The 22327-nt window shown below is 39.7% G+C and overlaps 1 protein-coding gene across 23 annotated transcripts in view; it reads right to left on the reverse strand.

The window, feature by feature from the left end:
* Positions 1-22327, reverse strand: part of LTBP1 (latent transforming growth factor beta binding protein 1) — a 298040-nt gene that overhangs the window by 50834 nt on the left and 224879 nt on the right. For all 23 annotated transcript variants that reach the window (XM_072992302.2, XM_072992246.2, XM_072992234.2 and 20 more), the window contains 5 exons: positions 17305-17430; positions 16409-16534; positions 15238-15360; positions 11721-11840; positions 564-686 (listed from right to left, as the gene is read on the reverse strand). In XM_072992302.2, the coding sequence (XP_072848403.2) occupies positions 564-686; positions 11721-11840; positions 15238-15360; positions 16409-16534; positions 17305-17430 (618 nt within the window). The remainder of the gene's footprint in view (positions 1-563; positions 687-11720; positions 11841-15237; positions 15361-16408; positions 16535-17304; positions 17431-22327) is intronic.

The raw sequence follows: 22327 nt of genomic DNA on the forward strand, positions 1-22327 counted from the left end.
TTTGTACTACATAAAAATAAGAGTCTGCACACTTTGATGTGGACTCTGTAAAAACTCCTAATTTCTAGAAAATTACTCTGTCTCAGCAAAACTAGTTCTGCTTTCTCTGTTAATACTTCTTCAGGCATGTCAATGTTTATTGCAAAGTAGTTCTATTTCATTGGTTTGCATTGTTTTGGCCTTCCACTCTTCTTTCATATTTTATAGCCCTGAGCCCTTTCATACATTTACAGAAGGAAGTGCGAATTTTCCTGCAGCCTCTGCTTAAAAAAAAACACAAACCTATGTGGAAAGACTTTCTAATGGAGGCAGTTCTTTTGGCTTCTCTCAAAATGTCAGCATATTAGAAAATACAAAAGTACAACTATGCACAAGTGTTCTAGCAAATGTACCTCCCCCTTCTCACTCCCTGGTTTGCCTTTTAGAAGTGTAAGAAAGTTCTGATGACACCACACCCTGGTTGGGAATACAGCATTTATACTTCAAATGCTAGGTGTACAATTCTTATCACTAAACACTGTACATGTTATTTGAAGAGCTAAAGATATCAATCATGCTCCTACCTTCACACTGATCTCCTGCTGAGGATAGTTGATAACCTTGGCTACAAAGACATCTGAAAGAACCCTCAAGGTTTTCACACTGGCCATTTGTGCAGAGACTGCTATACTGACACTCATTTACATCTGTGAATACAAAGGGCACATTTAAACCACTGCAAAGTTCTCAGGTATGTCTGCTAATGAAGTTTGGAATTAAGTTCCTTTAGTGCTGTGCTTGTGAGGCAAACTCATTTTTAACCTGATCGTCATCTTGGACTCATATGTTCACATCCGAGTCTCCTGGAAATATTACTGAGGCATAAAGAATGGGGAAATTATCCTGTGTTAAAAGTATACATTGCAAAGTCAAAACCTTTAAGAGAAAGGACTAATGGATCCATAAGCTTCATAAAAATGAATAGCACCTGCCTTCCACCAGAAAATTTCACATTTTAAATAATTGATGAAACATTTAAAAAATGAATGCAAATAAAGTTGCTGTCTATAAGCTAATCAATAACTGTAGGGGCAGGGGAGGTACATAAAGAATTTTGTTTTCTTTTTTCATTTTGGGAATGACTGGAACAGAGGAGAAATTATGATGAGATAGACATGTGTGTTAGGGACCGCCACTTAGGGCAATGGACTAGACTGATGATCTGCCTTCTGACAGCGGAACAGCACTGCTCACAAAACAAGCCTCCACCTAATTCTCAAGGATACCACCACCACCATAGCTCATTCCTCTTCAGGGGTCCCTCCCAGATACCCTGTGTAGCATTTTCAGGACCTGGAGGGCTGCTGTGGGGAGACAGCAAAGTTCTTTTGACTTATCTCACACATCTAAAGCTGGATCCCACCAGTTAGGCTAATCCCAGCACAGGCTGATGAAAATGATCTCTACCCAGTCACTAGCTACCTGTTTTGTAACAGGCCACTCCATTAAATTAATCAGAAATAGACAGAATACAGTAGCATATGGTGATAGCACAAGGAAAAGGCCATTGGGTGGTAATTTTAAGTAGCTTTTTAAATAAGAAGCTCTACTATCCAGATGACACCACCGGGCAATGGAAAAGACATAAAATTCTACTGATTAAAAATGGCCAGCACACATGCAAGACCCAGTTTCTAAGATTTTATTGTGTACTGTTAGGGACACATGAGTTGTTATCTATAAAAAGGACATTTTTTGGGGGGGTAAGGTTCTATAAAGGAGAAAAGTAAGTAGATCGATGGGAGGGCAAATGAACAGTGGAAGTTTGTCTGTTTAAAGTCATAGGAAATGCTGAGTAAGCCTTTTAGGACTTGCCAGCAGGCAAGAGCACAATGAAAGGCTGTATATAGACATACCTATCTGCCTTGCCTGTCATTTTTAAATGTGTCCCTTTTGCTTTGAACTCTGAAAGCAGACAGCACAGGGTAAGATGCCAAGAACCAGGGCCAATACAAGCAATGACAAAAGTAAAACAAAAAACATAAATCCTAGGCTAGACACTAAAAGGCCATGCACCAGGATTCCAGACAACACAGGAAAATATGATTTCTTTTAGCTAGGTTTATTTCCAGAAGAGTTAATATATTCAGAAATGTACTACCTAACCTAGTCAATGATATGCATACTAAGCATAACGATTGCACATAACAGCACAAGACATGAAAGTAAACTCATTTTTAAAAACTCACAAGGCAATAAAGTGAATTTTGACAACTACCTAATGTTGCTTTGTGAGAGTAAACTAGAAGAGTACAGCCAAGCCCTGGAATTATATTATTGTTCTTTCACTTTGATGTATAAAGCTAGGATTGAACTATGCAAAGGCTGGAGGTCTGAGGCAGTGAGCCCATGCCTCGTGCTCCCTTTAAACTCAATAAAGTACAACAACTTGACAAAACTATGTGTCAATGAAATGGAGCAGAGGCAGGAAAATGCACAATGTTATGTTCATCTTTTGTTGTGACATAGCATCCTATTTTCACAGCAGCCACCATTTCCAGTACTGCAAATACTAGCCGGTCTAAGCAGCAGTGATAATCTGTGCACAAACAGCTGCATATGAGCCTTTAAAAGTTACTTTGTTGAACTACAGCTCCCAGAATCCCTCAGCCAGCATGGCCCCTTAACTTTTCTAGGCTCTTGTCCTTGTCTACTGAATATCTAATCTACTTGTCACATTTTTCATGGGGATTAGAATTCTCATGCAAGTTGAATAATCCATTAAACCCATCTTGAAAACTGGAACTTCCTTGCAGTGAACTACACTTCTGAATGCCAACTATACAAAACCGAGGAGAGAAAAAATTCTCTTTATAATGGACTTGACTCATACCATAACCTGTACTGAACCATTTGGAAGTGTACTGCCCAGCATACTGGGTCAAACCTGTTCATGTACAAGAGTGCTACAGGGTGTGACAAACCCAGACCTACTGGGATCTGCCACACGTTAACTAAGCTGCCACCAACCATTCCCTATAAGAAGTCACACAGACCAGGGATGGATTTTCAACAAATAAAAGAATAAGGTTTATTTAAAACAACACACAGGGAAAATAAAATGATCAGGTGAATAAGATATAGTAACGTGGCTTAGTCTCATTCATACATGCACACAGTTTGGTTCACACAGAACACTTAACTTGAAGCACAGACCCTGAACCTATCAGTTCTGGCTAACCATACAGACACCTGAACCTATCAGGTTGGTACTGACTGACACACAGTAGTACCCTGTCTGACACACAGACTCCCACACCAGCTTCTTCTTCCCAGCTGCTGCTTCTTCTCCTAGCTTCTCCACACAAGCTCCACATATATATACAGTACAGCCCCTCCTCCTGATGTCCCGCCTTCCACTCCCCATAGGATGGAACTTTCCCTCCAAACCCATGACAGACAGGTAACATCAGTGCTGTATGTAACACCTCCCCTCTTTATAAGTTGTTTTGTAGGGGGAAAGCTAAGGTGCTTTTTCCCAAAAAACAACCTGAATCCAAAACATACAAAAACATTTATACATACAATATCATACTTACTTATACTTACATTCTAAGTTAACCATATCAATTAGGCATTTAAACATTTACCATATACATTACATCAATTTACCTTTATTCATACAAACCAAGTTCAAAAAACAGGTACATTTAACTTTTGGTCACCAAAATATATACATAGTCCATGTTTCTTTCGCCGTCTTCAATCTTCAGGTCTTCTTGACAAGGCGTCAGCAACACAGTTCACTGACCCTCTGACCACCTTCACTTCAAAGTCATAGTCTTGCAAGTTTAAAGCCCACCTCATAAGTTTGCTATTGTGGGTTTTCATTGTCTTTAACCATTGCAGTGGTGAATGGTCAGTGCACAGAACAAAATGTCTTCCCCAGATGTAAGGCTTGGCCTTCTGGATCGCGTAGACTATGGCCAGACACTCCTTCTCCATGGTTGCCAAATGTCTCTCACCTTTCTGGAGTTTCCTACTCAGGTAGGACACTGGATGCTGGTCACCATTCTCATCCTCCTGGCAAAGAACTGCTCCTACCCCGCTGTTAGACGCATCGGTGTAGATGATGAACTCCCAGTCGAAGTCTGGAGCACGCAGCACTGGATAGTTGATTAGCGCCTGCTTCAACCTCTGGAACGCCTCCTCACAGTCGCTGGTCCACGGGATGCGGTCATCAGCCCTCTTCCTCGTCAGATCGGTCAGCGGAGCCGCAATCTCGCTAAACCTCGGGATGAACTTCCTGTAGTAGCCCACCAACCCAAGAAATGATTTGACTTTTTTCTTGGTGTTGGGCCTGGGCCAATCACGAACTGCTTCTATCTTGGCCTCGAGGGGTTTTATCACTCCTCCCCCTACCATGTGACCCAAGTCTTTTATTTCTGGGCTACCCAGCTGCAGTTTGTTCTCTTTGCAGAGCCTAGGCCAAAGCACTTCCTCCCCTGGGTCAAAGTGCCTCTCCCTGGCTTTCTGGTAATCCCAAGCTTTCTTTCTGACCTTTTGAGCTTGCAGGGTCTCTGCTGCTAGCTCTAGGTTTCTCTTTAGGTCATTCCTTAAAGAGTCTATATATGTCACAACGTCTTGTGGGTCATCCTGGGTGATCTGCTCCCAATTTTGTTTGATCAAATCAAGGGGCCCTTTCACCCTTCTCCCAAATAAAAGTTCAAACGGACTGAACCCGGTACTGGCTTGTGGCACTGATCGATAAGCAAACAAAAGGGATTGCAGCTTCTGGTCCCAATTGTTTGGATTCTCTGCCAAGTAAGCCCTAATCATGCACATTAGAGTCCCATTGAACTTCTCAGTTAACCCATTACTTTCAGGGTGATAGGCAGTGGTTTCCTTGTGCTTAATTCCACAGATTTGCCATAAGCGTTTCATGAGCTTCGATGTAAATGATGCTCCCAAATCTGTGATTATTTCTGAGGCAAATCCCATCCTGGACATATACCCCACCAAGGCATCTGCCACTGTGTTAGTTTCAATGTTAGTCAAGGGTATGGCTTCAGGGTACCTCGTGGCATGGTCCACAATGGTGAGAATGAACCTGTTCCCCCTCTTTGTGGCCTTGGGCAAAGGTCCCACAATATCCACCCCTATGCATTTGAACGGAGTGTCAATCACAGGCAAAGGGCACAACTTTGCTTTGGTCCTGTCGCGGCTATTCCCCTGCCTTTGACACACATCACATTGTTTACAGAACTCCCTGATCTGCTTCCCTATGTCAGGCCAGTAAAAATTCTGTGTGATTCTCTGCTGTGTTTTGTTCACCCCTAAGTGCGCAGCAAACATGTCAGAGTGCCCCCTTTGTAAGATCATGGGGCGATACTTTTCAGGTACCACTAGCTGACTTCGGATCCCATCTCCCCCTTTTGAGGTATTCCTCAGGGTCTCTCTATACAAAATCCCCTTTTTCTCTAGAAATCTCACTGGGGTTTCAGGTGTTAGCTGGGCGTCAGTCACCTGTTCAAAACACTTTTGGAGAGTGGCGTCTGCCTTTTGCTCTTGTCCAAATCTGCTGTCTGTGGTTAAGGTTTCCACCACAGCTTCTGAACTCCCCTCTGCTTCCGTCTCTGGCTCATCATTACCCCCCTGAACTGTCCCCGTGGTGGCTTGTGAACGTGTAATCACTAGCACCCGTTTCACATGTTCAGCCAGGTCATTTCCCACGAGCACGGCTGCTGGCAGAGTCGATGAAATTGCTAGCCGCCAAACTCCCCTCCAGCCTTGAAAGTTCACAGGTACCTCCGCTACTGGCAGTGAGATCACCTGCCCCTCAATCCCTGCCACCTTCATGCTCTCATTTGGGATTATATATTCCCTAGGAATAATATCTGGATGGCACAGGGTCACCTGGGAACAAGTGTCCCGCAGCCCCCGATACTGATGGTCAAGTATTCCTACGTCCACCCCTGCTGTCTCAAACAACTGAGAATCTGTTCTCACGAGCAAGCATCGCTTGACCTCCACAAGAGGACCATTTTCCTCAGCCTGATCAGCAGATGTACTTGTTCCAGATTGAGTAGCCATGGCAACAGGCTCCCTCAGTGACAATGAGCCTTGCTCTTTCTGGACACAGAACACAGCTTTTGGCTTGGTTCCACTCGATTCCTGAGGCACAATTCCTTTTAGCTGCTTTAATTTCTCACACTCTGAGATTAGATGGCCCTTTCCCTGACAGAAATAACATTTTCTGCTATATTTTGAGTCTTTCTCATCTTGTTTTGGTTTTCCCTCCAAAATCTGAGGTCTTGGTTTCATGTCTGAGGGCTTCCCTTCACCATGGGCCCCTCCCCCTTGCTGGCTTTTCCCTGGTCCCTGAGAGTACTTGCTGTAGGTTTCTTTGGGTTTATCTACAGATTTCCACTCAGCACCTAAGGGTTTTCTTATTTGATAAATAAAATCTGCGATCTCTGCCGCTTCGGCCACAGATCTAGGTTTCCTTTCCCTCACCTGGAATTTCAGTTCCCCATGCAGGACTGAATAGAACTGTTCCAGCGCTATCAAGTCTTTGAGCTGCTGAAAGGTCTCTGTCCCCTCCTGAGATAGCCATTTCTCTAGCAGCCTCACCAATTGGGCCCCCACTTGGGTAAAAGTCTGCTCTGGTTTCTTGGTGATTGACCTGAATCTTTGCCTCAGCTGTTCCGCATTTATCCCATGTCTGGCAAACACCAGTTTTTTAAACTCTGCAAAATCTTTCATCAGTTCCTGTGGCATCTCTGAATAAACTTCAGCAAGGCTGCCACTGATTAAAGATCGCATGATGGTCATCTTCTCAGTTTCCCTTACTGAGAAGTCCACAAACGCTCTTTCCACTAAGGAAAAGAACACCTCAGGACAATCTCCCTTGTGGTACACAGGGAATTTCTTCAGGTCAGCTTTAGACAATTGGCCTCCCTCAGAATCCCTATTGTTATTATTGTTCTGATTCATCAGTTCCAGTTTTCTTAACTCAAACGCCATTCTTTCTTTTTCCAGAGCAATTTTCTCTCTCTCCCTCTCTAATTCAAATTGTCTCTGTTTCTCTCTTTCCTCCATTCTTTCTCTCTCTAATCTTTCCTCCATTTCCCTCACCCTCAGTTCATGCTGTTGGGCTATGAGCAATTTTCTGAGTTCTGGGTTCTGCTCTCCTGTGCTGTCACCCTGCACTGAGCCAAATTCATCCTCAGAACCTTGGTCAACCTGGGGGTCTTTCACTTCACCCATTTCTGCCATTTGGCTTCGAGTCAAGGGCATAATCCCCCCCCCCCCAGAACAGGCTGCTTTCAAAAGTCAAGCCTCAAAATAAAGCGACCACTTTTTTTTTTCTTTTGCCTCAGAACCAGCTTTCTCTATAGATTGCTGCTGTCCTTCAGCACTAACTTGCAACAGTTGCGAGTTAGAGTCTACCCCCCTCTGCTGGGCCTCGCAGCAGGCAGGCTAAATCACTTCTACTTTACAGTTTTGCCTCAGCTTTTTCCCGCCAAAACAGGCTGCCTCAGAGCGCCCTAATCTAGCCCCCAATCTGAGGTTACACGTTCTTCTACTAGTGCACCTCCCCGTGAGGCACACCTAGAAGATTACCTACGCGCTCTCAGATTGTCCCTGACTAGACCCCCCTTGCTCTGGGCACACTTGCCAAGGCTTTGCTGTACCACTGGACAACTGGACCAGTCGTATCCCACACGCTGGACACCAATCAATGTGACAAACCCAGACCTACTGGGATCTGCCACACGTTAACTAAGCTGCCACCAACCATTCCCTATAAGAAGTCACACAGACCAGGGATGGATTTTCAACAAATAAAAGAATAAGGTTTATTTAAAACAACACACAGGGAAAATAAAATGATCAGGTGAATAAGATATAGTAACGTGGCTTAGTCTCATTCATACATGCACACAGTTTGGTTCACACAGAACACTTAACTTGAAGCACAGACCCTGAACCTATCAGTTCTGGCTAACCATACAGACACCTGAACCTATCAGGTTGGTACTGACTGACACACAGTAGTACCCTGTCTGACACACAGACTCCCACACCAGCTTCTTCTTCCCAGCTGCTGCTTCTTCTCCTAGCTTCTCCACACAAGCTCCACATATATATACAGTACAGCCCCTCCTCCTGATGTCCCGCCTTCCACTCCCCATAGGATGGAACTTTCCCTCCAAACCCATGACAGACAGGTAACATCAGTGCTGTATGTAACACAGGGCTCTGCACAGCCATAGCAAAGCAGCGATTGCCCATTACAGTTATATACTCTCCTTTATTGTTTCCCTATTTTTAATTGTTGTTGTAATTATGCTGTTTTATGTTATTGTATTTTATCTCTGTTGTTGGCCGCCTAGAGTAGTCCACCATGACTAGATAGGCGGGATATAAATTAAATAAATAAATAAATAAATAAATATACATACAGTGGTGCCTCGCTAGACGATGTTAATCCGTTCCATTGAAATCGCTGTCTTGTGAAAACATCGTCTAGTGAAAAGCATTTCCCCACTGGAATGCATTGAAACCCGTTTAATGTGTTCCAATGGGGGGGGGGAAATAGTTGTCATCCAGCAAAAATCGCCCATAGGGAAGCCATTTTGCAAAGAGCCAATCAGCTGTTTAAATCGCTGTCTTGCGAAGCATCGGTCCCGAAAACACCCGTTTTGCGAAGATCGCCCATAGGGAAGCCATTTTGCAAAGCTGCCGATCAGTTGTAAAAATCGTTGTCTTGCGAAAAAACAGTCTGCGAAGCACGGACCAAATCATCATCCAGTGGAATCCCTCATACGAAAAACCATTTTGTGAATCGCTATAGTGATTGCAAAAAGTCAACATAGCGAAAAAAACATTTTGCGGGGTAATCGTTTTGTGAGGTACCACTGTACATTACTTGTAACAACATTTTGCATGCAAAGCATGAAAAATTTACTGGCTTAGACTACAGTTCCAAGAATCACAGTAAGACTACATGTACACCAGAAAACTAGTTTTTCAAGCCCTGTTCAATGACCATAATGTAAACATGAGGAGATATTCAGCTTGATCCAGTTTTCACACATGCTGATTTTTGCTATTCATTTTAGTGGAGACTTAGTGGAAATGTTAAGCATTTTAAATGTACTGCTGTAACTGGTGCTGCCACTCTCTCCCGTAAAATGAAGAATTTACGAAGAGCTACCTGAATAAATAGGAAAGGTAGTTCATGAAGGAGTTTGCTTTCAAATACTTTAGCAAAGCAATAGCTATTATCCCTCTCCCCTTTTTTCCAAATGCAATGGATCAAAAGAGAGAGAGAGAGAGAGAAGAGAGAGAGAGAGAAAGTCCTGAATGGAGGCAAAAAATTAATATAGGAAATTGGAGAGTGAAAAGGCCATGTGACAGATAAACTGAGGATCACATTTGCATTTCACTGTGAAACCGCAGGCAGAGAATGGAATGACATAACAAAACATACATATTGTTTTTAATATTTGGAAACTTTTATCTGTATTTTATTACGGTTCACACAACACACAAGTATTGTATGTGCATATTTATTTATTTTTCTATTTCACTTTGTATACCAATGATACTCTACAATTTCATTTCAGATCTCATAAAATCATTATGGAGACAGAGGCTTGAGTTGGCACTGTGGTAAACAGTGCTAAAACATGTCACTGTCTAAGTATTGTTCTTGACTCAAAACAGAGCTTGTGGACACAAAACCCATATAGCCTGAGGCTCAAATCTCTTCTTATTCCTCTTTCAGGACTTCACAGCTGTTGAATGGACACAGCATTTACAATGAAGTTGTAATCGCTTTCTGTAAACTCTACATGATGCATTTCCCCCTTTATTTGTTTAATACGGCATCACCATATTAGTTGCCATTTTGTTTGTTCTTAGTTAACAGACAAGCTGGTAATTATCTCGAAAAACTAGCAGCACACCAGTTCTAGTCATCCTGCATTGGTTCCCAGTGCCTCTCTGAGCCAGATTCAAGGTACTGTACTTACATACAAAGCCCTTCACCATTTGGGGCGCATTACATGTCAGAACGCCTCCATTTAAGAACTTCTGCTTACTCCACCCAGTCTTTGCAAGCCTTGTTTTTGTGGGTGGCCACTCCTTGAGAAGTTCAAAAGGCTATTTACTACAACTGAGCCTTCTTGGCGGTGACACCATCCTTATGGAACAAGCTCCTCCTGGAGGTTCATCAAGCCCTGTCCCATATTAATGTTTTTAGGTTTTGATGTTGTACGCCGCCCAGAAGCCACTGGCAATGGTGCGGCTGAAAAATATTGTAAATAAATAAATAAATAAATAAATATTAATTTCAAGAGCTTGGTGAAGGCTGAGCTTTCCAGGAAGTGGTTGCTGTGGGTTTTTTTTGGCTCTTTGGCCGTGTTCTGAAGATTTTTGTTCTTAGAAGCTTTTACTGACATCTTTCTTTAAGGTGACAGCTAGATTTTAATTTACTTCACCCTACTGCCATCAATAGTTGTTTTTATTATTATTTTTAGATCTTATTATTTAATTTTTGGATGACTGTGTTTGTCTATCATATTGTTGATATGGGTATATTGCTTATGCTCGTTGTTAACTGCCCTGGGTAGTGCACTGCGCTAAGTTGGGCAGTTTACAAATATAATAAATACGTAAATAAAGAAATCATGTGCAATGAAGGTAAGTCCACCTAATTCAGCTGGGCTTACTTCTAAGTCAGTAACTATAATATTGCAGCCCAAGTTTCTATTTTTGGGCCTATCCAGACTGGCTCTTTTGGGCGTCCTGTGGATTGGGCTACAAAAGGTCTGTTGAGGTTGGGGGAGGAGCAATGTGCCATTTAGTGTCTAAACAGCAAACAACCCCTTGTAGCTTGATCAGCTGTCAATTAAGTGTTTCTCCTGATCATCTATGGAGGGTCACAGAAAGTGATTTTTTTGACATTGTTCCTCTTTCCCTCAGAGTCACTCTGTTTTCTCCTTTTCTCCCTTCCTGCTCCCCTTCCCTCATTCTCCCCCCATTTTTTCGCTCACTCTCCCTTGGAATCTACAATTGCTGAGGCTGCTATCTCCTGGCTAAACGAGTGTGCCAAAAAGAATCTAGAAAGGTGCAGAACAGCTCTTAAAGAGGAAGGATGGATTGTTTTAAGTATTGGATGAGATATTTTTCAAAATCCAAACTGTGCTATCAGCAACTCATATATTGTATCCAGAAGCTGGTGTGGACAGGCCCTTAGTTAAAGAAGTGATAGGATCCATACTAAGCTGATTACACTTAAGTTACAACTACAATCTTACACTGATTTGGATAGGACCTAACAAAATTAACAAGCAGAGTAATTAAAGCTGAAAAATACACCAGTTGTAGTGGGTTTGCAATGCCCCAAAGCCTCTTAAGCTGATCCAGCTGCCCTTGCACTGGCTTATAGCACAGCTGGATCTGCAAACAAAATTACTGTGCTGCCTAACTGGCAGAAGAGCCAAAAGTGGGACAGAGGAGGGAAGGAGCTGAGTTATTGCAGTTTCAAACAACTCTCAGTTCAGGCTTATTGGCTAATTAGAATTGCATTCATAGTAGGAATTCTGCTTAAAGAACAAAGGTATACATTCACCTTTCAGTCAGCTTCAAAGTGCGGAAAGGGTGGGTGGGGGAGATAACATTAATGCAACAACATTTGGAACAGGAAATATTTTCAGTAAGCCACTTACCATGACATTGCCCATTCCAGCCTCTGAATCCTTCTCTGCAAGGGACACACTGGTAAGAACCTGGTGTATTAATGCACTCTGCATCTGGACAAGTATGTGGAATTGAACATTCATTGATATCTTTAAAAAATAAAGCAAATGTAATTTAGGATTTTAATAATCAATGAAAAATAAATGCATCTCAGAGTTTCAATGGAACTATTTAAAGATAATGAGTTACACAAAATTAATTCTTTTTGCAGTACTATATAATTTAGCTTAATGAGAGATAACTTCTTTTCCTTTGTATTGTAAGAGTTTCTAGTAGCTAGTTACGTTAGTAGTTATAAGGGTGGCCAGACTACCACATTTTGAATCAGTTTCCAGCAGCTAGTAACATTCTAAAGCAACTAAAAGTAACCATTTAGTCACTTTTAAATAATGTGTAAATAAAGCGTTGCTTTGCAAAATTGTAACTGTAACAGCAACTAGCTATCTTTGAGAAAGGGATAGATATGTAAGGGTAACTAATCACTTTAAAATATAACTTTTCAAGCTCTCATATTGATGTTACAATAGCACTTATATAAAGAAATTTTGATGCTATTATTTAGGATCTTAGCATGTAAATTAGCATGGATCCATTGAAGTACATTATGTGGTGGCTAGAATGCTAAACTAGGCTATGTAAAACCTAGAACTTTTCATTCATCTCTAAAGCTTACTAAATGGCCATAATTTTGGGATAGGGTGAGCAGTTAGCCAGGTCAGTTGCAGCAAAATCAACAAAGAGTCTTGTGGCACTTAAAGATTAACACATTTTATTTGGCATAAGCTTTTATGGACTGAAGCTGCAATCCACAAAAAATGATGCAGAATAAAATTTGTTAGTCTTTAAGGTGTTACAGAATCCTTTGTTGTATGTGGCCACAAATGAGTTATTTTATCTTACGTAGCTTTGACTTCATCCCATGATTCTTGAGACAATTTAAACACTATTCTGAGCTCCATCGAAGAACGGTGGGGCATAATAAATTAGTAAATAAATACATGCTTGATTCATTTCCACTAAAGTTTAGACTTTAGTGGAAATGATCCAGGTGTCTAAGATTTTTGTTAAGCAAAAGCATATAGAGGCATGTTCCATTGGGTTAAGTAGATTTAGGGTTGAAAGTGGTGGGGTTCAAGAAGGAAAAAGTACATTCTAAATTTATGCTGGTATTCTTTAGAGTTATGTTTACCCATAGTCTCATGTGACTGAAAACGAGAAGTAAGCTGAAGAGACTCTTGGAACAGACTGCAGCCTATGATTAGGTAGGACGGATATTCCAGGAGAAGTTGTAGGAGGCTAATATTTGAGATTTCCTTGTACAAGAGTGATTTTCAGGCTTGGGTGTGGCATGCTAAAAGGACTTCATAGATAGCATCCATATTAGAGATGGGCATGAGTTAAGTTGTCCCCTCCCGTCCATGCTTGCCCATTCCTCGGGCGATGCACGCTTCTCTCCCTGGTCCTCCAGCGCAACTGCTGACTTACCTTTTGCAGCCTGCTCTTCCTTCTTCTGCCTGCTCCTTCAGGCAACCACTTAGATAAGGAGGCCGGCTGACAGAGAAGGTGAAAGATGGAAAAGTAGACTGCAAAAGGTGAATGGCTAGTTGCGCTGGAGGGGGTAGGGAGGGAAGCGTGGATCATCTGAGAAATGGGTGAGTGTGCAGGGGAAGCAGGCACTGTGCCCGCACAACATCTGTGCAGGCATGACGATGACGCACATAGGATGGAGATGACTTAATTTGTGCCCATCTCTAATATGGGTACTATCTATGAAGTCCCTTTAGCATACTAAGCCCAAGCCTGAATTAGATCTAATCAGCAGAAACTCACTCTTGTACAAGATCTCAGGTATTAACCTCCTACAACTCCCATCTCTAATCTATACCCATGGCAGTTTCCCTGATCATATCATAGGCTGGTACATTAGAAGTACCCCCTACACACTGGTTTTCATGTTCGTTCCATTAAGTGGTGTCCTGTTTAATTCCATCTATTGGTTCTGCAAAGTGTGTGTCCTACCTCACTGCAACCCCAGCTATAAAAATTATGTATAATCAACAAAATGTATCAATACCAACATTGGAATTTTGTATTTAAAACTGTCTTTTAAATTAAAACCACCAGCAGCACCAATCTTAATTCCACTGAAAGCTGAAACTGACAGACTTTACGGAGGAATTTCTTAACTTAAACAAGCACATTCTGTATTTTGATGAAAGATGACAGGTTTGAAAACAATGAGAGGCCAAAGACATAAATACTTAAAATGGAATAACTAAATATCACACTGATTTAGGAGTCACTTGACACTGATTTTGCTTTTAAAATCAGAAGAAAATCTATACCAAAGTCCAGCCTTATATCCTTTGTCAGACAAACTGGGACATTTTGTTCTAAAAAACCTACAAATTTTAGCCAATTTTATAATCGAAACCACAAATGGATACCTTTGCAACTCCTGTTATTATATAATTGGAATAAGTAAAGTGAATAGCAAATTTATAAATAATACCAGGAGAACAGATTAAACAGGTAGTAAAGCTTTAACAGTACCATTTAAATTGTTTACAGTTGTAAAACTGAAGTATGCTTTATTCATGCAAGGGATGAAATTACGGCACAAGTATTTATTTATTTGTTTATTCATATGCCACCTTTCTCATAATAAGGGAACTCAAAAGTATCAACACTTCATAAAATTTAGGATGAGCAATAGTGCTGGTTCACCATCCATGCCCATTCTGCTAGCCTAGATGGAATAGTGGGACCTAGTTTGGTGTCTCTGTATGGTCTAGAGCAGAGGTCTCCAAACTATGGCCTGCGGGCCACATCCTGCCCACTTTGCCTTTTTATCCGGCCTGGGCATAGGAAGAGGAGGGAATGGGGACCCAAGCAACCCCCCACTGTATTTGCAAAGACAGCGGGGGTAGGGGATTGCTTGGGTCACCCTTCCCTCCCTCAGCCCTTGAAAATCTGTAAAATATATGATGTGGCCCTCATACTGAAAAGTCTGGAGACCCTTGGTCTAGAGATTTAGGAATGCCAATGTAATGAACTGATAGACACTGTCCCCATCTGCTAGTGTTAAGTGAATGCAACTTCAAACTTGATGTTGTGATTGCCATGAGTGACACTAGTTGTTTCTGCAGCAAAACATACAAAGTATAAATGAAATAGGCATATAATTAATGAAGATATGTATGCATCCATTATTAGGCTTCTAGTCCATGAAGCATGTATTCAGGTACTTAAGAATGCACACTTACCATTCAAACTTCATGTGTGCAAATATATCCTTGGTTATCCATGAAAAATGCAATTCACTCATCAAGATAAAAACAGGGAATATGGCTTAATGGGACAGATTTACCAATTCTTCTCAAATAGATGCAAGTTTTTATTGATGGCACAATTTCTTTGAATTTTTTAATAGAACATCAAATAATACTGACTGTTAATAAATATTCAATAAATTATGTTGTTCACCTTCGCACTGGCCTCTCCTGTTCATTCGGAATCCGCTGTCACAATATTCACATCTGTACGAGCCAATGGTATTTACACAGAGACCTTCTCCACAAGTATGCGGTCTGGTGCATTCATCAACATCTAGAAACCACCATTCATAGCTTACTTAGTACAAATTATAGGATAAAATACAACTGCTTCACTTTTTAAAAACAAAATATGTATTTACAGCATAGTAATTCTCTAAGGCAGTGGTCAGGGAACGGGTAAATTACCCCAAATGGGGTAAAAATGAAAAACCTGGGGGTAATGAGGATGAGCAGAGTCACAATATTGATGCTCTCATATCCAAGATGAAGCAACATCATTTCTCCAAAACCTGAAGTTTTCAAGCAAGCTTTCAAAGTAATTTTGAATAGATTCAATAAGATTTTGAATTCAAATAATGTATGATTTCCTTCCTTTCAAATCAAGGGGGTAATGTCGGCGTATATAATTTTTTTGGGGGGGGGGTAAAAGGTAAAAAAGTTCCCTGACCCCTGCTCTAAGTGAATTTCTCCCCCCTACTTACAGGAGTAGTTTATTGGTATAAATAGAATAATGTATTGGCTGAATGATCACAGAGCTTGACTATAACATCAACAAACTGTAGGCAATTTGAATGGTTTGATATTAAAACATTTGAGGTGTATGTGTTTTTCTGCTTACCAGCCTCTAGTAAGTCCTCCCCATCACACTGGAAGTCCATTTTGCCAGACACTTTCCAACAGAGAGTCTACAACTACGGTGCAATGCTACAGCACTTTCTGGAACCTAGTCTTATGCATGGGAGGGAAAAGTCCCAACCACGGTGCATCTGACCTTACAGTGATGCTTTATTTTTAAAGACGTGCAACTGTACAATAATAAATTTATGAGGATACTGTGAATTATAATTTCCACTGTGTAGTAATGGCCAAGCTTTACAAAAGCCACTAAAATTTTAGCAATAAGTATTCAACCAGTTTTAATAACTGCTACTTCTTAAGCAATACACAGTTAACCCCCTATCAACCTACTACATTTAGCAACGTCCCATGCTTCCATAAAAATGTAAGCAGTTTCCAGTAGCATCAATTGTCTTCGAACGCCATTTCTTATCATCTCCAACTACTGGGTTTGAAGCTGATTCATAAAGCAAAGTATTTACCAACACAATCTGTTCCTTGTTCATTGGCCATGAACCCTGCCTGGCAAATGCACAGAAAGCTTCCTTCTGTATTTTCACAACGCCCGAGGGAGCAGAGATGGGGAGTCTGAGTACATTCATTAATATCTGTTAAAGAAATACAAATGTATGAAGACCAAGAAAGCAGTATTCTGTCATGACCATCACTTCACTCCACCCGATGTGCACAGGGTGCTGAAATCAAAGACAGACTCCATTAACACTGATTTATTTCCCAAGAGGAGAAGAGCAAGAATTCAGTTCAAAACTTTGATTCAAAAAGCATACTTATTGGCTTAAAGTTCCAAAGTATTAAGTGTCCTTGGAAAAGGAATAAACAGCACTTCTAAGTGATAGTCTTTCAGAGGGGACGTGTGTGTTTGTGCACAGGGGAGTAAAGTATTATATACAATTAGATTCGGGAATGTTTTGGAAAATAGGTTTCAGTAAAGTAGCTGTATTAATCTGTCTCAGTATGCATAACAAAATACAAAAAGAAAAGATTTGTGGCTCCTTAAAGACCAACAAATTTATTTTAGAGTGATCTTTTTGCTGATTACAATCCACTTCTTCAGACAGTGGGCGGTAATGCTCAAAATCTTGTAGTGAAACAAGACTTTCTTAGACTTTTAGAATCTAGGGCAAGAGAAACATTTCTTGTTCTTACACTCATGTATGAACTGTAAATGACATAAGCATTGTGCATCAATATAAGGGAAAGTAGTGTGAATTGCCAATTTCCAATCACATCAGGAATAGAAGCAGCCATATTTATTTACTGTAGTTGCTACCTACAAATGACAGGTTTTATGTATTCAAGTCCTTCGCACACTGATTCATTTAGCAGCTGAGGTAGATGAAAGAAGAACTGATTGTACCTGTACATTTTGTTTGTTGATCATTAAGCCTGTATCCTTCAGAGCAGAAGCAGGTGTAACCCACAGGCAAGTTAACACAATGTCCTGCTCCACAAATATCTGGATTCACGGTGCATTCATTGATTTCTAAATAAAAAGAATCATAAACACATAACAAACATTTTAAAGCACCTTTTATTTACTCTTTTTTTTTAAAGAGAAGAAGCTCTTTGGGGTCAATCCAGTGGCTACTGATGAGAAGCTAGTGCAGTGTTAGGGTTCCCACTCAGATTTTATTTTCCATTTATCTGATTTTTCATGAGTAATTTTTCTCCACGTCCCTCAGCATCATTCAAAATAATCCACATTTAAGAGTTCAAACTTAAATAAAAGTTTTTACATTACTTTAATTTTTTTATTAAGCATTTTAAAGCTGCATGCTAAAACTAAAATGCAACTTTTTTGGTCCAGCATGGGAGTTTCAGTATGAGCATTTTGAAACACTACTAAAAATTACAAATGCAGGGCACTTCTTATTGTCTTAAATCCAAAGTGTGTGTGTGTGTGTGTGTGTGTGTGTGTGTGTGTGTGTGTGTGTTTGCAAACTTTATACAGTACTGGGTAGAAAGTGCTTATATCAATAGTAAATCCCATTTGCAGGTTTTTCATTTAAGTTGGTTGCAGAAAGAGGCAACATCTCTAGCTTCTCCCTTTCTTTTCCTGTGTGCTGTATGTATACCAGATGATAATGTTAGGAACTTGCTGATTATTTTACACTTTACTTTAAAGGAGGGTCAACATTCTCTTCCAGAGCTCCATCAGCACAGGGGAAAATGTTACTACTGTACTGGCAACAACAGATTGCCATTAATTAAAGAGGTTTTTTTTTTATTTTAGGGTGTGTGGCCCTCCTGCATAATGATATATGCACCATGACTTTAAAAAAGGAACTCTTTACTCAGCAATCTGACCTGCTGGTGATATTGTTCATACCATGTCAGCAGAACTCCACAAGAAGGTAATGGACTTTGTATGTAACCTAAGTGTCGTACTAGCAAGAATGTTTTGTTCCAATGTATAATTTGCAGGTTACCTGCAACTGGGTACATATCTTGTGCTGTAGGTACCCTGTTTCCCTGAAAATGGGCCCTAATATGATTTTTCAGGATGCTCGTTATAAGCCCTACCCCTAAAATAAGCCCTAGTTAAGTGAAATCCCATCCTCCACTGTGTACAGCAACCAGAAGATGACATGACTGTATCTGAATAAACGTAGATTGTTATACATGAAAAAAATAAAACATTCCCTGAAAATAACCCCTACTGCTTTTTTTGGAGGAAAAATTAATATAAGTCCTTGTCTTATTTTGGGGGAAACACGGTAGTGATCTGATCTTGATTAGTTCCAAACTGAGTCATATTTTTACTTGGATTGCCATCTATTTCTTTGAGTCCCAACAGCTTCCAAAGTCCACCCATTCGTTCCACTAAGAATTCTTCTAAAAGCATATACTTTACCACTGATTTTGTATCAGTTGTCAAGGGTAGAGCAACTGATACTTTAGTAGAAAATATAATGTCCTTGATATGCCAGTGGCTAACAAGAAATATGCTTCATACTGAATTAACTGAAAATTGCTTTCTTGAAGTTTAGTAAAACTGGTTTGAAAATCTTTTGTTTGATTCATTATTTCAGTTCTTGCTCAGTGTCTGAAACCTACCAGTAAATCACAACTAGAGTTCCACTGAATCAATGGAACTTATGGAGTTCATATAGCAAACTCCCACAACTGTAGTTGCAGCTTTCTACTGGATTTCACTCTGTCTTTTAATGCAAAACAAGCATCTAGTATTTGTTCCATGACTGACCTACTGTAATTATCATTTATAGAATAGGTCTGTTTTAAATTATTTAGAGTAATTGTTATTAAGAATAGAGACTATGCTCTTGTTGTACAAAAGATTAAAATAAAATATAAATTTAAAATTTTTAATTTAGCTTTCCTTTTATTAACACAGATCTGCACATAAGATCTGATTACTGTACCAATCTCACTTGTATTGCTGAAAGTATTGTGGCTGGGCTGAATATCTGCTAAAAACATAATGACTATCTACTAAGTCCAGTTTGCTGGTCCCTGTCAAAATCTTTAAATCAAATGAAACTGGCATGGTTTTTTTGACTGCACAAAGCACCAGGCTGTCAATGTATCCATAATAAAATAATAAAGCATACAAGATTATTTCATTCTGTTCCACTTTTTAACAAGTTTCAGTCAATATAAATTTTCAAAACCATATAATCATGGAATATTTGTGTCACTATATACAATTAATATTTTCCTGCTTCCCTACTTCTATTGTCATGAGTGAACATTGTCCTCTCAAAACAACATCTCAAACAAGCAAACAAATCAATAAGGGAGAGTGAGCGGTTTTAATTTCTCTGTGTTCCTAAAAATGGGAACTCTGTCTGACCGTCTCTACAAAAGCATACTTGGCATCAACATCCAGACATATGCCCTACAAAGTTCTTCCTTTGCTTGTTTTATTTACTTACACACAAACTTAATGTACCTGAAAACCACGTGACGCTCTTACAATCACAACTTCTCAGAACAACTATCAATAGCATTTTCTTCTGGAACCATATGTTTATACCCTCCAAGCTACTAATATTACGAGATGATGCTGTATATCTATAACGAGCATGAGGACACATATCTTTACTCTCTGCTTTACCAGCTATTTCTGCTTTCTGAGATTAAACTTCCTATAAATAGTACATGCCAAGTTACTTCAACCTGATCTAGAATATGGAGCTATTTTGGGGAGTATCTTCAGGCTGTTCTAGTTTATACGGTAGAGTAGAAATGGAGCACTGTTTGACCTGTTTGCACTATCCACATGGGGGCAGTATTTCCAATGCAGGGCATCAGCCACAGGTCTTAGCCACAGCTGTGGCTGATTTTGCTGTGGTTTACATGCAATATAGTTATGCAATTTTTATTTTAAATTATTTATTTAATTTATATCATGCATTCCCCATAGCAATTTGGACGCATGGCAGCTCCCCTACCCCTGTAAATGGCATGGGGATGTATGTGGAAGACAGAACATACAGTAGTTTGCTGCACATGAATGGCTAGACTGGATCGAGGATAATGGCCTTCAGTCTAATTAACAATGAAGAAAGGTACCTGCAAAAGTGTGACATAGGGCAACAGCATCTCAGATCCTTGGTAACTGTTCACTCCAGTCTTTAACTATGGGGTTTAATTCAATCATTTTAATTTAATATTATTAATTACCACTGCAGTGGTGCCCTGCTTGACGACAATAATGCGTTCCAGCAAAATTGCTGCACAGCAAAATTGTCGTCAAGCGGGGAAAAAAACTCCATTGGAATGCATTGAAAACTGGTCAATGCGTTCCAATGGGCGAAATACCTGCTTGTGCAGTGAAGATCGTCGATAGGGCAGCCATTTTCCGATCCCTGTCTTGCGAAAATAGGTCAGCAAAACAGCAGGGAGCCATTTTGCGAACTGCAAGTCAGCTGTTTGTATAAGCGAAAAATTGGTTCCCGAAGCAGGGAACTATTCATCGTCAAGCAAAAAAACCATATTGGAATCATTGTTTTGCGATCGCAAAAAAGTCATCGTAAAGTGATTTCATCATCAAGCGGGGTCATTGTCAAGCGGGGCACCACTGTACTTCATTGCTATTTAACAGTAGTAATTACTGCTCTTCATAATGATAGAAGTAATAGTAATAGAAAAACTTTTATTTTGAAAATTAAACATGATTTCTATACCTCTTTTAGTGACATACAGAATAGTCTGAGTTATTTATCTTAATTATTCTGAATATAATTCTTATGAATTGGGTTGAAGACTAACAAGCTCCAGACTTATTCTCCACAGCCTTTGGAATTTAGCATTTGGTTTCACTACGCTCTAGTTTTTCCCTCAAGCTTATGATTTTCAATGGTTTTACATTGCTTAAATTTGTTTATGTGTTTTGAGTTGTTTTGTACTTTTAAACTGTTTCAAATTGCTTTTAATTGCTTTTATTGTACTCCATCCTGAGATCTCATGATAGAAGGCAGGACAGAAATAGTTTAAATAAAGAAGTTAATAAGATGTTTTTCCTGCTATTTTTTGCTTTAAAATAGATTTGTTCTTGAATTTTACTCTGTTCTTAATCTAGTTTGTTGTTTAATTTGGTTTTAGTTTTTCCTTACGCTGCCTTTGAAACCCTTGTCAGGGCTGAATCTCTGTTTAGCAGTACAAAAGCACAGTACTGAACGTGCTAACTAATACAAAACTTATAAATAATGCTTCTTTTTAAGCCAGAGAAAACAATAATTTATTAGTTAAAATTGACCACAAATGGAATACTGACTCATTGGTGTTAAGATCCCAGAGATATAGGCCATTCCGAGGCAGAGAGATAAAAATGGAATTTAGAAATTGTAAGGTATGTTGGAATATAGCAGTAAATTTAGAGCAAATCACACAGCTGGTAGTACTTAAATAAGAAAACCCTTTTTCAAAAATAAATTGATGCCAGAGCATGAAAGAAAGTTCCAGCGCCTGGAGAATACAGAAATATCATCACCAGTGTTGCAATTCTTTAATGTTCTGGAAAGGGTTGATTAGAATTTTCTTCACAAATGCTCAAGAAGAGAGATAGTAATACATTGCTTTGGTACAGATAAACCGGAAACAATAGCTTTTTGCACTCTTTCCCGTTCATAAGGAACAAATGTTTGAACTAATTTTAAAGAATAGAAAGCTAGCTTTGGAACTAATTTTAAAGACTAGAAAGCTAGCTTAAGTTTTCTGTCTATTAAATGCATAATTATATTTAATTCACTATAAAACATATTTCTCAGAAACAGCAGATAAAAAGTATAGATAGGATTAATGAAATTGGAAAATACGAGTTTATATACAACAGTTACAAAAATGGGAAACAATACAGTCAAATTACAATTATTAACATTCTCCATGTGGTAATATTATTTTCGGAAATGATGGTT

Source organism: Pogona vitticeps, chromosome 1 (assembly GCF_051106095.1).
Source record: "Pogona vitticeps strain Pit_001003342236 chromosome 1, PviZW2.1, whole genome shotgun sequence".
Lineage (NCBI taxonomy): Eukaryota > Metazoa > Chordata > Lepidosauria > Squamata > Agamidae > Pogona > Pogona vitticeps.